The sequence below is a fragment of the Ranitomeya variabilis genome, chromosome 6 (assembly GCF_051348905.1).
Source record: "Ranitomeya variabilis isolate aRanVar5 chromosome 6, aRanVar5.hap1, whole genome shotgun sequence".
NCBI classification, from domain to species: Eukaryota; Metazoa; Chordata; class Amphibia; order Anura; family Dendrobatidae; genus Ranitomeya; species Ranitomeya variabilis.
This window is the reverse complement of record NC_135237.1, coordinates 452,388,280-452,404,545: the sequence shown is the minus strand read 5'-3', so window position 1 is coordinate 452,404,545 and position 16,266 is coordinate 452,388,280. Positions and strand designations below refer to the sequence as shown.

The 16,266-nt window shown below is 41.1% G+C and overlaps 1 protein-coding gene across 1 annotated transcript in view; it reads left to right on the top strand.

Annotated features, from left to right (window-relative positions):
- OPRK1 (opioid receptor kappa 1) overlaps nucleotides 1–16,266 on the top strand; it is a 210,792-nt gene that overhangs the window by 160,748 nt on the left and 33,778 nt on the right. The window contains exons 2-3 of the mRNA XM_077267725.1: nucleotides 1,250–1,579; nucleotides 10,241–10,593. Coding sequence (XP_077123840.1) covers nucleotides 1,281–1,579; nucleotides 10,241–10,593 — 652 coding nt within the window. The 5' untranslated portion in view covers nucleotides 1,250–1,280. The remainder of the gene's footprint in view (nucleotides 1–1,249; nucleotides 1,580–10,240; nucleotides 10,594–16,266) is intronic.

The window sequence follows — 16,266 nt, the reverse complement described above, 5'->3', positions numbered from 1 at the left end:
AATTTCTAAACAACTGAAGGTTCCAGTGAGAACTGTGGGGGCCATAATCTGGAAAGAACATAATTTTACCATAAACCAGCCATGACTAAGTGCTCTCCACAAAAGAGAGTCTCATAAACGTTTTCAATGAACAGGCAGACTTTTTCTCCTTTGCGAAGGAAAGCCTGTGGCTTTAGTGATGTCCCTTGGGCACGGGCACAGGGCGGCAGATTTTTGCAGACCACTGTGAGAACAGACGTGACCAGCTGGCAGGGTGTCTACTCGGTCTGTGGAAGATCAAGCATGGATCCAGGACAGCTGACTTACAATACTACTTCTGGAGGCATCCAGGACAGCCAAATCATCACGTCTCCATACCTGTGGGTGAATCTCAGGATAGCACGCCATATCACAGATGTATAGAAGCACAGTGGTCTTTATATTCCTTTGGGCTAACATTGTAGGATTCTGGTTAGACTTGATGAACCTGTGTAGCCTTTTCAAGCTTTTCACTTATATAAGAGATCCATGTAGAAAATTGGGAACTACTTCGCTGTTGCAGGAAGTCAGCATTTTACCACAATTTGCATTGAATTAGAGTACAATTACAATGCAAATTACCTGTGGGCAAAAATACATAGTAAAGTTGCAATGCTTCTAATACAACTGAACATTTAGAAATGTAAAGTTATAACCGTGCTAAGATAATACATTTCACAGTTTAATCGATCAATAGCGAGGGCCAGTTTAGCATAAAAACCATTGTCCTAATTTGTAATTTTGTTTACTTTGATCTTCCTCTTAGTGTTTGTTATACCATGCATGATACATTGTTGATATGCTGAACCAATCAAGGACAATTAGAACCAATCTGTGACTTTACAAATGAAAATATGAAACTTTTGATTTAGAAAAAAGATATTATCTATAGACATGATGAAAGGATATTTCACCAATGTGAAGAACATCATGTGCAGGAGAACATATAGCAGCAAAGAGAGCTCTCCGGCACTGTTCACATTTGAGCTGATATATGATATATGCTATATCAAATGTTATCGTATAGGAATGCTTTGTTTTATTGATTCTTGGTTTATTATTTGAAATATTAATTAAAAAATTAGAGTAAACCAAGAATTATAAATGTATATTAGTTATTAATTATATTATTTATAGTATTATACATTAATAAGTATAATCACTTAGTTATGTGTTTTATTTTCATCTGCTTGAATATGACCATTGTTCACCATTTTTTGTATCTATACAGTGTTTTCCAGAGCTTCAGTTGCTTTGCACAGATGGAACCTCCAGTACAGATTTTTCGAGAAGAGGAGGTTGACCCAAAGAAAGCTTCAATGGGTACCACGTGCTCCCCAGGTTGCATACCAGTCTGCACTTCCATCTGTTATCCTAACTCCACTTTGCTGGTGGGATGGGGTGACTATGAGAATGTTAGTGATTATACCGTGTCACCGATGCATGAGAGCAACCATACCACTATTTCGCCTACAATTTCTGTAATTATTACAGCGGTCTACTCCATGGTTTTTGTCGTTGGCTTGGTGGGCAATGCTCTGGTTATGTTTGTTATTATACGGTAAGTAGACAGATTCAAACAGATACAGATATTTGTGTATTATCAATGTGTGCCTAACATGATAATTATTTAAAATGCTAAATAATAGTGATTAACTATTACTAGAAGTGAGTCACTAGTTATTGCAATCATTAGCAGAGACGAGAGTAATTTTGAGAGAATATTGCTATATTTTCAGAGGTGCTACATGTTTTATCTCCTAAAATGCTGTGCTCCCAAAATGCAAGATCATTCTGCTTAGCATATTACTGGAACCATTGGTGCTGCTCTGAAATATTTGAAATGATATTTTTCAATAGATTATCTTTGACTAGATCATTTGATATTTGTTTTAACAAAGTCTACAAAATTTTATCTTTTAATCAGAGAAGCTGAAAGATCTACATGCACAAATACACAGACTTACTTAAAGAAGAAGAAGGAAGTCTTCTTTAAGAGGTCAAGACATTTATTCTGGATTTCAAATGTTGGTGCAACATTTGGAGGGGTTCTTTCAGTTAGATTAAGTTAGTCACCATCCTTGAACAAGTAAGTGGAAAGATAATGTTAAGATGTGTAATGTATGCCTTAACCCTTTTCTGATATCGGGCGTAATAGTACACTGATGTCGGACACCCTCCCTTTGATGTGGGCTCTGGCGGTGAGCCCACATCTTTCCCGACACATGTCAGCTGTTTAGAACAGCTGACATGTGCCCAGAATAGGCGCGGGTGGAATCGCGATCCACCCATGGCTATTAACCAGTTAAAAGCAGCTGTCAAACGCTTTTAACATGCACTTCCTGCAACTGTGCCGGAAATCTGCCCACTAGTGACCCCCATCACGTGATCGCGGGACACTGATGGGTTGGCATGACAACCATAGGTCTCCTGGAGTCCTCTATGGTTGTCACTGCCAGATTGCTGTGAGCGCCGACCACTGGGCGGTGCTCATAGCAAGTGAGTAATTCAGATACATACAGACAAACTGATCATCACCTGTATGTAGCAGAGCCAATCAGGTTATGGCAGCTTCTAGTCTCCCCCATGGAGACTATTGAAGCATGCCAAAAAAAACCATAAAAGTTCAAATCACCCCCCTTTCGCCCCATTCAAAATAAAACAATAAAAAATCAAAACTACAAATATTTGCTATCGCCACATTCAGAATTGCCCATTCTATCAATAAAAAAAGGATTAACCTGATCACTAAATAGCATAGCGAGAAAAAAAGGCCAAACGCCAGAATTACTTTTTTGGTCAAAGCGACATTGAATTAAAATGCAATAATGGGCGATCAAAAGATCGTATCTGCACCAAAATGGTATAATTAGAAACGTCAACTCGGTGCACAGAAAAATACACCCTCACTCAACCCGAGATAACGAAAAATGGAGACGCAATGGGTATCAGAATATGGCGCATTTTTTAATTTTTGTAACAAAGTTTTGAATTTTTTTCACCACTTAGATAAAAAAGAACCTAGACATGTTTGGTGTCTGTGAACTCATAATGACCTGGAGAATCATAATGGCAGGTCAGTTTTAGCATTTAGTTAACCTAGTAAAAAAGCCAACTAAAAAAAAGTGTGGGATTGCCCTTTTTTTGCAATTTCACTGCACCTTTTTTCCCGTTTTCTACTACAGGACATGGTAAAACCAATGGTTTCGTTCAAAAGTGAAACTCGTTCCGCTAAAAACAAGCCCTCACATGGCCTTTTTAACAAAAAAAATAAAAAAATGTTATGGCTCTGGGAAGAAGGGGAGCAAAAAATGAAAATGCAAAACCAAAAATACCTCTGGTCGTTATGGGGTTAAATTAATTACACTACTTTATCCATAAAGTATCATTATTTAGTGACATTATGGTGGAAGTGCCTGTTAACATGTGTAAAGTTTTATATTGACATACATGCATTGAAATGGTAATGCTGTGATGGGAAAATATTGATATTTGCAATATATAAAGTATAATTGAGTTAGATTTAACTTTTGTGTACTGTCTCTTTAAGATAGAAACATATTTGCATATGTTATGTCACTTTAAAATACACTGTAAAACCTCAGGTATGCTTATAGCTGGTATAAAAAAAATCGGATCCATTCTCATCCAGGAGAGTGGGACATTTTTTCCTCACTTATCATCCATGTGCTGCTGTCCAAGTGCAATCCGTTTTTTTACTCAACATCTATTAATCTTTTACAGGACCATTTACTGTTTCCTATGCAGAATTGTAATGTATCGGAAAAAATCAGGTGCCATACTGATGGTTCTTATGGCATGTGATTTATTTCTCACCCTGTACCAATCTCGGAATGAAATTTCTCATTTCGAATACAGCTAAGAAAAAATGCTCTAATTAGCACTGTCTCGTTGAATAACATTGGTCTAATGTTTTATGTATACGGTCCCCCGCAATCCTCCCACACAGTATGATAGCCCCCACACAACCCTCCATATAGTATGATCATCCATACAGCATGATGGTCTTCCATACAGTATAATGGCCTCCACAGCCCTCCACACACTAGAATATCTACCACACATCCCTTCACACAGTATGATAGACCCCACACAATCCTCCACACTGTATAAAGGACCACACACTGTATAATGGCCCCCAATATCCCTCCAAAAGGTATAGTGGCCCCCACATATCCCTTCAAACAGCATCACAGCCTATAACCCTCCACAACATAGCTCTACACACAGTATAATGACCCCTTGCATAGCCTTAACATTTTTTTTTCTTCATATAAGTGTGCATAGTCTTTAAGGTTTTTATAGCTTTTATTTAATCTGCATTAACATCTGTTATATCATGGGATTATAAATAATAATAGCAACATCTGCCCTTGTCTTATCAACCATCCTAATTTGTTTAGGGTTAGAGATGGATGGATCCTTGGAAACTTGAATTTATTGACTTTGAAGAATTTTCACCAAATAGTTGAATAGCTGCAAATACATTTGCTGTAATCTCAATACTGGAAAGCTTGTAATTGCTCAGAAAACACATGAGGGAGAGAGAGGACCCAACTGACTATAGGAGCAAACACTTTGCAGGTGGGAGAGAGAGAGAACCCTGCTGGCAATAAAAACGTACACTTTTCAGGAGCGAGATCTTACACTCTACAGAGAAAAGAGGCTTTCCCAGTGACTCTGGAGATGAAAAGAGACTCTGCCGTACAAACTGAGCCCCACTGAGAACCACTGATCTGTGATGGCCTAGGTACGAAACCATCCTGTACAAGGTGTGATAATTAGGGATGGGCGAACCTGAACTGTAAAGTTCGGGACCGTACTGAACACATAGTGTTTGGTCAGAAGGTCCCGAACACGGGCTTCCATGGGAAACCCGTGTTACAGTTCGGGTCCAGTTCGGGTCCAGGGCAGCTGTAAAAGAAAACATAAAATTAATAATAAACATTATAAATATTATACTTACCTGACGTCACTGCACGAATACTGCCGGAAAAAGCCGAAGACTGCCGACTGCAGTGAATACCGCCAGAAGGTAATGAGAGGCCCCGGAAGCAGATGCGGCCGGGAGACAGCGGGATGGGAGGATACGTTGCTGGATAGGTAAGTATAATTACAATGTTTATTATTAATTTTATGCTTTATTTTATAGCCCCCCCACCCCATCCCATATCTGTAAAGTCCAAGTTCGGGGTTCAGACGCAAGTTTGCGTAATCTCCAGTCCCGAACTTGAACTTTACCGAAAAACTCGGGTGAACCCACTGATCCCAAACATTGGGTGGTTCGCCTATCTCTAGTGATAATCCATTAGATGTCGTAGCAGCTGAGCATTAGGTAGAGACCCGCGCGGCACCGTAAAATGACATTAGCCCACTCCCTAATGCTTTAGCAGGGTAGGAGATGATGCCAGGCAAATTTTCTTTTCTTTTTTGGTGAACTGTAAATCATATCTCAAAATGTATGAATTCGTGTCAATCTGTGAGTTTCAGGATATTAGACTCCATTCTTCATTCATCGATCTGCTTTAAGTTGCATACTGTGATCCCCAGTTTACACACTACAGAGCAGCAACATACTTCTATTGTTTACTAGTTCATTTGATAGGTAAGATAAGTATTGCTTTTTTTCATGAAATGAAACATAAGACCTGTTTATATAAAGAATGGGTTGTATTTTTATTCTGATGATAAATTATCTGTAATCACATGCAGACTCAACCTTTGACTAGTCATCCCTATTTAATTATCATCTCATTTGATACATGTTCTTGAAGCTCCATGGAGACTATTCACTTACTATTCAATGGATGTTTTATGGTTACACAAAATAATCATTTCTCTAGCTCAGATCAATCTCTAGGACCCACTCACTACTTCATATAAATGCATTGAGATTTACTGCAAATAAAATGGAAAATACCATAAAACATACGTGGTCCTCCCCTGTAATCCTTATGGGTAAAAAAGCTGCTTCCTCTGCCAGAAGCGTTGTTTGAGGGTAATCTTTTTAGCAATACTTCCACAATGGCCCTCTTGCATGCATGCACTGAAAATGGCACGTCTGCCTCCGACATGAGAGAAGCAAATTCCTCCTTGTACAGTGGGTCAAGAAAGGTGCACAGTAGGGTTAAGCGACTTTTACTTTTTTAGGATCGAGTCGGGTTTCGTGAAACCCGACTTTCTCAAAAGTCGGTTCGTGTGAAATCGGCCGATTATTGTGAAAAGTCGGGGGGCCAACCGAAACACGAAACCCAATGCAAGTCAATGGGGATATTTTTTTTTTCTCTCTCTCCCTCTCTCTCTCTCTCCTTGGACAGTGTAAATCACTACATTCCTAGGACTGTGTAAATCACTACATCCAAAACGGTAAGATGGCGTTTATACCCCCACCCCCTGTGACGCCGCACAAAGCAAGACGAGACCTATGTCATCACGCTGCCCACACTCCTTCATTAGCTGAAAAAATGGCGGTTAAAGCGTCATACGAAACGCGACTTTGGTGCGAAGATCGCCGACCGCATGGCCGATCTCACACTGAGATCGGCTCAGGTTTTACGAAACCCGACTTTGCCGAAAGTCGGCGACTTATGAAATTGACCGATCCATTTCGCTCAACCCTAGTGCACAGTCAATATTTTATGTTGGACAAAATGTGTTTCACACAAGGGACTTGGGAATGGCATATGGACATGAACTCTGCCATGTGTGGCAGACTACAAAGAGTCAAACGTTCATTGTCCTCACCAGAAAGAACATTAACCATCCTCTCCTCACAATGCATAGCCTCCTCCTCCTCCTCTTCAGGCAATCCATACTGGACAGGCATGAAGCTGGGATTGGGAGTTCCCTTTGTAGTGCAGAGCAAAAACTCCTGTTCCTCCTCATCCTTGTCCTCCTCCTCCTGTTCCTCATCATCACCCAATGTGGCCTGAGAATACTGTGTGAGGCTGGGCTGTATGGTAGCAGTCACTGTAAAATCTTTCTCCATAGCCACCTGCTCGGCATTCCAAGCTTCCTCTTTGAGATTCTGCAGCAAACATTTTAATAGACAGAGCAGTGGGATGGTTATGTTGATAATAGCATCATCAGTGCTCACGATCTTGGTGCAGTACTCAAAGGTTTGAAGAACCTCACTTATGTCAGCGATCCACACCCACTCGGCAGTTGTTATGTGTGGGGAGTGAGTGTTACTCTGATAGGCATTGAGAAGCTGGAATTCTGATATTGATCTCTGCTGCTCACTAAGACTTGCCAACATATGAAAGGTCGAATTCCAGAGTTTGAGCAGGTCACAAATCAGTCAGTGATTAGGCAAATTAAAGCGCTGCTGCAGCGAAGCTAGATCTGCAAAAACCTGAGATGACATTTTAAATGTGTGCTGACATGGCATATCTTGGCAAGTAGGTCCAGCAAATCAGGGTATGTTTTTAAAAACCACGGTACAACCTAGTTCAGCATAGGGGCCATGCATGGAACATGTACCAGCTTGCCGAGCTTTAAAGCCACCACCAAGTTACCACCATTATCGCACACAACCACACTTGGTTGGAGGTTCAGCGGGGACAGCCATTGATTGTTCTGTTCTTCTATCCCTTTCAACAGCTTGGCTTTGTTGAGAGCGTTATCATCTAAGCAGATGAACTTCAGCAGAGCATGCTGCCGCTTCGCCAAGACAGTGCTGCAGATTTCCCAGCTGGGGATTGATGGCTAGTTCTGCTGAGGATGAGGAGGAGGAGAGACAGGAACTGGAATATGAGGAGACTGAAACCCTGATGGAAGTTGGGCCTGCTATTCTTGGTGTGGGTAAGATGTGTGATGTCCCAGCCTCTGACTCTGTCCCAGACTCCACCATATAGCACATAGGCAAGCAAAGCAGGCAATAGGTGAGGCATACACAACAGATTTTGGATACCACCATATCCAGCCACACCAGCTCAACCCTGCAAAAAGGACTGGAGGGAATGTAGAGCAGCAACAACAAAAGGCGACTATGGGAGCTATGCCAGCTTTGATGGATTGAATTCCCGGCCACCAACACTTGGTAAAATCGAATTCATGAATTGGTCCTTTGTGATGCCCAGAACATCGTGGATAATGATGAAAACTCCACTGTGGTGAACCCAGGGGAACTAAACTGCTTGCCAAATCAAGGATCCAGTGGTAGTCTGTAATCAAACACCCAGTCCCAAGCAGCCTGAATACAGGAATTGTTGATCGCATTGGAACATGGAGCCTCCAGCAAGGAGAGGGCTTGTGTTATTGAATCGGTTTTGGGAGTTCCAGTACCTCTACTGCCAGTGATGGACCTTACCTCCATGATAGCCCACCACCAAGGAAATCATCTCCACTAGAGAGTCATACCAGTGTTTAATGAGTCCAACACAGAGCTTGATGAACAACTGCAAAGCTTTGAGACCTTGATGCTGATTCACCTGGTGCCCACAGCTGATTGAAACAAATACCTGTGGATTAGTTTGACAGTCTGGGCAAGGATGCTGTCTGATCGCTTGGGCATCAGAGCGGCGTGAACTATTGGACTATTAATGACACCCCGTTGACCCTTTTTACCATCAACCCAGAGAGGTCTTGCATTAAGTTCCGGACTTTGTCTCAACAGGGCACCTCCTATGTAGAATTTGGTAGTCAATGCAATCTTTCTAAAGAGAGCCAGGCCAGACCACCCACTGACCCACGTATCTCCACACTAATATATATAAATACCACAAGCAAAGAAAGTCTGAAAGCAGAAAATTGGCACTGCTGGGCTGCACTTACCCCTCGTGTTAGGAATTTTTATTCCAAGTAGCAGGAACTCGTAGTCCCAAATAGAGTCCGTCTTAATGAGGGTGCTGCATCCAAGGGTTTCACAAACGATGATGATGGCACAGAATGAAATAGCGCACTCCTCAGTCTTGACGATAAACTTTTTCTTTATTGAAGCATATTCATGGGTACAAGCGGGTGGATGTGAGCATCCACCCGCTTGTACCCATGAATATGCTTCAATAAAGAAAAAGTTTATCGTCAAGACTGAGGAGTGCGCTATTTCATTCTGTGCCATCACTAATATATATAACACAAAGGTTTAAAGCAGGATTTCTGAGTTCTAAAAAATCATAAACAACCATGACAGGATTTCAAAAGGAGACAATGCGAGCCCTTAGAGCCTCTTCCTCTTTTTTAGCAAAGAAGAGAACTGGTGTAGGGTGGCCTTTGGAGAATCTGGTATTATATTGACAAAAATTACTTAAAAGTGCAGCTTTCCTTAAATTCTCCAGGGTTGCTTTCTTTTGAAAAGTAGTCGTCCTAACTGAAGATTCACTTTAAATTTGGGCCTGTGGACCACTTGTTAATATTGTACTCTCCCATATTCAAAATTGTACAGTTAGCTATATCCTTTATAGTAGAGTTTGTGAGAATCAGACTCTGTCTATCAGACACTTCAGTAATATGTGGCCACTGGACAGGAGCTCGAGAGCTGTCTCCCAGAGACAGAGAGCTGTATCTATCTCCCAGCATATGAGGCTTTTCTTTAAAGTAGCACATCATTGCAGTACATGTGACATCACATCGGGTCCGTTAATAAAAAGTAGAGACACAGATACCATCAAGTAGAAGGTGGCTCTTAAGGCTTCCATCAAGTGAACAGAGATTACTGGTGTGGTCGATGGACCGAGTCCTGCGAATTAATTTTCACCAACTCTACTGTGTAATGCATATAATATATGGTAAATTAATTCTATTTTGTCTATAGTATTTAATCGGCTCTTTATTATTTTGTGCTAATCTTATATAGCAGAGGTGTCAAACTGCATTCCTCGAGGGCCGCCAACAGGTCATGTTTTCAGGATTTCCTTTTATTGCACAGGTGATAATTTAATCACCTGCACAGAATGATTCCAGCACCTTGTGGAATGCTAAGGAAATCCTGAAAACATGACCTGTTGGCGGCCCTCGAGGAATGCAGTTTGACACCTCTGTTATATAGTATACTAAGCGCATATACCTTGGCTTTTATTTTGATATAGCATTAAGATACAATTGCACATTTTTTATTATGTTACGATAAATGATTGTTTGTTTGTTTGTTTTTTGCAAAGGCCTAAAACATTATTTATTAATTCAACAAACTTGGACTATTACACAATCTTCTTCTACAAGTTTATCGAGTTTCAGTAGCCTTTATATTTTCTCTCAACAGATACACCAAAATGAAGACTGCTACCAACATTTATATCTTTAATCTGGCATTGGCTGATGCTCTGGTGACTACCACAATGCCTTTTCAAAGCACTGAATTCTTAATGAACTCTTGGCCATTTGGAGATATTTTATGTAAAATAGTTATATCTATTGACTATTATAATATGTTTACCAGTATATTCACTTTGACCATGATGAGTGTTGACCGATATATTGCTGTGTGCCATCCTGTAAAGGCACTTGATTTCCGCACACCTTTAAAAGCAAAAATCATCAATGTGTGTATCTGGATGCTTTCCTCCTCTGTTGGAATATCTGCTATCGTACTTGGAGGCACCAAAATAAGTGATGGTGAGTATGTTTCTATATATATTTGAATACCCTCGTAATAATTAATGTTCCTTTCAACTGAAGAAACTCCAAGTACCTCTGTTAGAACACGTCTCTCTTGACCATTCAAACTGAAAGATAGAAATGCAATTTCAGGAAATCTTATTGATATCTACAAATCTTTTATCATAGGACAATTGTTCTCAATTAATTTTAAGTGCCTACAAAATTTTTATTAGCTTTGATATTCAGTCCAATGGTATGTAATTCTGTTGAATGTCTTGTGCTACTAGGAACAAAAATTGCATTTAATAGTACCCTTGAAGTCATGTTTAACAATATTCAATAAAGGGGTTGTCCCACAAACAAACTACATTTTAATCTATAGATCTTGGAATAAAAATACAGGTGCTTCTCACAAAATTAGAATATCATCAAAAAGTTAATTTATTTCAGTTCTTCAGTACCAAAAAGTGAAACTCATATATTATATAGAGTCATTACAAACAGAGTGATCTATTTCAAGTGTTTATTTCTGTCAATGTTGATGATTATGGCTTACAGCCAATGAAAACCCAAAAGTCATTATCTCAGTAAATTAGAATACTTTATGTCACCAGCTTGAAAAAAGATTTTAACCCTAGAACGCATACCCATAGAAATCTACACATTCACGCACCTGGGGCCTTTTAGGCCTGTTTACAATTATCATGGAATAACTCAAATAAAAATACTTTTCAAAATTTATTTTACAATTGCAAGGTAAGGATGCATTCCAACTAGCGCTGGGGTCCACCAGGAGGGGATCCGTAATGGATCTGACCTCCTGGTGACCCCAGCTAAGGCTGGCGGAATCCTGGAGTTACCAGGAGGTCAGATCCATTATGGATCCCCTTCTGGCGAACCCCAGCGCTACTGGGAACACAGCCTAAGATGTGTATATTTCAAAACATAATTATGTACATAAAACAACAACAAAGTAAGTAAACGGGCACGCCAAATATAGGCATTCTATATGCAATTTTTTTATGAAAACATTTTTTGGTTGTAGCTAGTGTTGAGCGATACCGTCCAATACTTGAAAGTATCGGTAGCGGAAAGTATCGGCCGATACCGGCAAAGTATCGGATCTAATCCGATACCGATACCCGATACCAATACAAGTCAATGGGACTCATGTATCGGACGGTATTCCTGATGGTTCCCAGGGTCTGAAGGAGAGGAAACTCTCCTTCAGGCCCTGGGATCCATATTAATGTGTAAAATAAAGAATTAAAATAAAAAATATTGCTATACTCACCTCTCCGACGCATCCTGCACCTTACCGAGGGAACCGGCAGCGTTCTTTGCTTAAAATTTGCGCTTTAACTTCCTTACGCGAAGTCCCGGCTTGTGATTGGTCGCGCGCCGCCCATGTGGCCGGGACGCAACCAATCACAGCAAGCCGTGACGTAATTTCAGGTCCTTCAGGATTTTAAAATTACGTTCCGGCGTTGTGATTGGTTGCGTCGCGGTCACATGGGCGGCGCGCGACCAATCACAAGCCGGGACTTCGCGTAAGGAAGTTAAAGCGCGAATTTTAAGCAAACAACGCTGCCGGTTCCCTCGGTAAGGTGCAGGCTGCGTCGGAGAGGTGAGTATAGCAATATTTTTTATTTTAATTCTTTATTTTACACATTAATGTTGTTTCGATACCGATACCCGATACCACAAAAGTATCGGATCTCGGTATCGGAATTCCGATACAGCAAATATCGGCCGATACCCGATACTTGCGGTATCGGAATGCTCAACACTAGTTGTAGCCAACTTGGTGCAGGAATATTTATTTGTAACTTTACATATTCCCCTGACAATTCTCGCATATTATTTTTTCGGCTGAATGTTCCTTGCATACATTTTGTCCGCAAGTAGAACAGAAACACTCCGATTTTCTTTCCTTCTTTGCTGGACAAATATAGCAGCGCTTTATTTTTTTTTCTCTTTGCTCTGGATGTTCCAGAAAGCATATTCCACATTGGATCATTGCCTCTGTAATTTGCCTTGATAAGCAAATCTGTGTATCACATGTAAACCTAGTACAGGCCTAAAAGGCCCCAGGTGCGTGAATATGGGGTAGTCCCAAAAAAAGGTTGTTATACCGAAATGTCTGTAACATAAAAATATATGAATAACTGGAAATTACTAACAACTATATACCTGAGGATTACCTAGATTTTCAAAATTCTAACTAAAGTACTTTTACAGAAAATAGAAAACAAGTAACCTGGCAGGCCTGCGAGGCCCCAGGTATGCGTTCTAGGGTTAAAATCTGAAATATTGACTTACTGAAATGTATGCACTCAGTACTTGGTTGGGGCTCCTGTTGCATCAACTACTGGATCAATAAAACCCCCCACAAAGATTGAGCTTGATTTAAGTTGGTACACATGCAGCACATACTGTAAATGCATGTTCACATTGGCCATAAAGCATATAAAACCTACAAAAAAACAAAATGAGCAAAAACTCTGCTGCAAATAAATGAGTAAAAAGAAAAAGTGCATCTAAATAACACAGGGTTCTTAGTAATACTGTTTTTGATCAAAAATAGCATAAAAGCCATCCCTCTATTGACAAGGTGACCCTGATCTGGACAGTCCTACACTGCCTAATGGTAAAAACCTTAACATGTGTAAGAGTTGACCTCAGTGTGTGAATTAGGGCAGACAAAAGGACAGGGCCCCGATCTATGGACACCAGTTTGGGGAAGCCTTCAAATGTAATTTCCAGCTCAGCAGGGGATTAATGTGGTGTGGCATGGAGGTGATCAGCCTGTGGCACTGCTGAGGTGTTATGGAAGACCAGGTTGCTTTGATAGCAGCCTTCAGCTCGTCTGTAGTGTTGGGTCTGGTGTCACTCATCTTCCTCTTGACAATACCCCATAGATTCTCTATGGGGTTAAGGTCAGGCGAGTTTGCTGGCCAATCAAGCACAGTGATACTGCTGTTTTTAAACCAGGTATTGGTACTTTTGGGAGTGTGGACAGGTGCCAAGTCATGCTGGAGAATGAAATTTCCATCTCCAAAAAGTCTGCAAAATTTACTTTCATCTCTGAACAACACCTTGAACCACTGAACAACAGACCAGTTTTTTTTTCTCCTTCACCCAGGTATGATGCTTCTGGCATTGTCTATTGGTCATGAGTGGCATGACACAAGCAATGCGACACTTGTAGCCCATGTCCTGGATGCTGGTGTGTGGTGGCTCTTGAAACAATTTCTCCAGCAGCAGTCCACTCCTTGGGAATCTCCCTCAAATTTTTGAATGGCCTTTTCTTAAAAATCCTTTAAAGGCTGCGGTTAACCCAGTTGCTTGTGAACCTATTTCTACCACACTTTTTCCTTTCACTCAACTTCCATTAATATGCTTGGATACCGCACTCTGTGGAAAGCCAGCTTCTTTAGAAATGACCTTTTGTAACTTACTCGCCTTGTGGAGTGTGTCAATGACTAAATGTGTAAATAAGGCTAAATGGGGCACCACGGTATATGGGATACCACCAAGGCCTAGAAATGTATAAACTTGCTTACGAAAAAAGAGACTAGGCCCTATAAATGGGGATCACCATAATGCAGATGAGGCAGAACTATATAAACACAACTTTATTGAGTGACACATAAAAAGGACAAAACACAGTTAAAATCATTTAAAAAACATAATATTGCACAATAGCCCCTGATAAGGCAAATAACCCACAAATGACTCCACAATGTAACTCAATGGTGAAATACTCTGTCACTGGCCAAAACGGCCCAGCTGGGATGTAACTGAACCCTATACAAGGCACTCCCCTGGACAAAATGCAATCGGACAAGACATAAATAACAGATGAAAATACAATTGTATATATCACCAGACTACCTGTGGAAAAGACCCCAGCATGTATGGCTCTGAGCCGTAGTTCAAGATGAAGGACCCCACTGCACTTGATATGCCTGATAATACATAGCAGATGAGCACAAGGACAACTGGTTCATGGGATCACAGGAGCCATGAACAAGCAAAGCGACCACCAACGTGAAAACCACAGAAGACCAATATAGATGCCCAGGAGAGCGACATGTGGACTATAAACCACATGAGGTGACAAATGAAAAAAAGGGGACCCCTGATGAAGCCGCACTGTGCAGGTGGCGACACGCGTTGGGTCTCTTTCTAACCCACATTATGACTCACTTTGGAGGCCATACCGGTTCTGGCTTTGCATGCTCTTAGGTAGTATATTTTTACTGCCTCATTTGTATATGTTGCCCATATTTGTTTTGTATAGCCTGCATCAGGACTCTCATTTGTAAGTTTACAGGCTTGGCAACAATTGCATTTAGGCAGTTTCTATTTTGTACTGCCTTTATTTCACTTGTCACCTCATGTGGTTTATAGTCCACATGTCGCTCTCCTGGGCATCTATATTGGTCTTCTGTGGTTTTCACGTTGGTGGCCGCTTTGCTTGTTCATGGCTCCTGTGATCCCATGAACCAGTTGTCCTTGTGCTCATCTGCTATGTATTATCAGGCATATCAAGTGCAGTGGGGTCCTTCATCTTGAACTACGGCTCAGAGCCATACATGCTGGGGTCTTTTCCACAGGTAGTCTGGTGATATATACAATTGTATTTTCATCTGTTATTTATGTCTTGTCCGATTGCATTTTGTCCAGGGGAGTGCCTTGTATAGGGTTCAGTTACATCCCAGCTGGGCCGTTTTGGCCAGTGACAGAGTATTTCACCATTGAGTTACATTGTGGAGTCATTTGTGGGTTATTTGCCTTATCAGGGGCTATTGTGCAATATTATGTTTTTTAACTGATTTTAACTGTGTTTTGTCCTTTTTATGTGTCACTCAATAAAGTTGTGTTTATATATTTCTGCCTCATCTGCATTATGGTGATCCCCATTTATAGGGCCTAGTCTCTTTTTTCGTAAGCAAGTGTGTCAATGACTGTCTTCTGGACATGTGTCAAGTCAGCAGTCTTCCCAGACTAAGGGACCTTTTTAAATGCTTAAGAGGCCTTTGCAGGCTTTTTTGTTAATTATTCTAATTTACTGAGATAATGACTTTTGGGTTTTCATTGACTGTTAGCCATAATCATCAATAGGGTTGAGCGACTTTCATTTTTTTAAGATCGAGTCGGGTTTTGTGAAACCCGACTTTGTCCAGAGTCGAGTCGAGTGCAGTCGGCCGATTATCGCTAAAAGTCGGGAATCGACCGAAACACGAAACCCAATGCAAGTCAATGGGGAAGCATAGCTGGCAGTGAGTGGAGGCCAGGAAAACACCTACAGTGCCCATTTTAATGCCAAATACATCCATTCTTGTTTCTGAAGCTTGTCAATCTTAATTAACTTTATAATAATAGTTGTTCAATGGAATTTGGGGGTCATTTGGCAAATTTGTGGGGGGTAGGGCTGGTTCAAGGTTTTAGTGGGCCCAGGAATCGTGGACTACGTCACGGCGGTGGAGCAGGGAGAGGAAAGTATTTCAACGTTGCAAGTGCTGTGATCCTGAGCAAGCAGGGGGGCACACTTGTTCGCATTGGCACTGGCACAGGGCCCCTCAAAGTACAGCGGTGTGTTTGCACGGCGGGGGCGCCTCCCACCAGCAGCGACACTTTTGCGTACTCTGAGGGGCCCTGTGCCAGTGACGTCGCCAACGA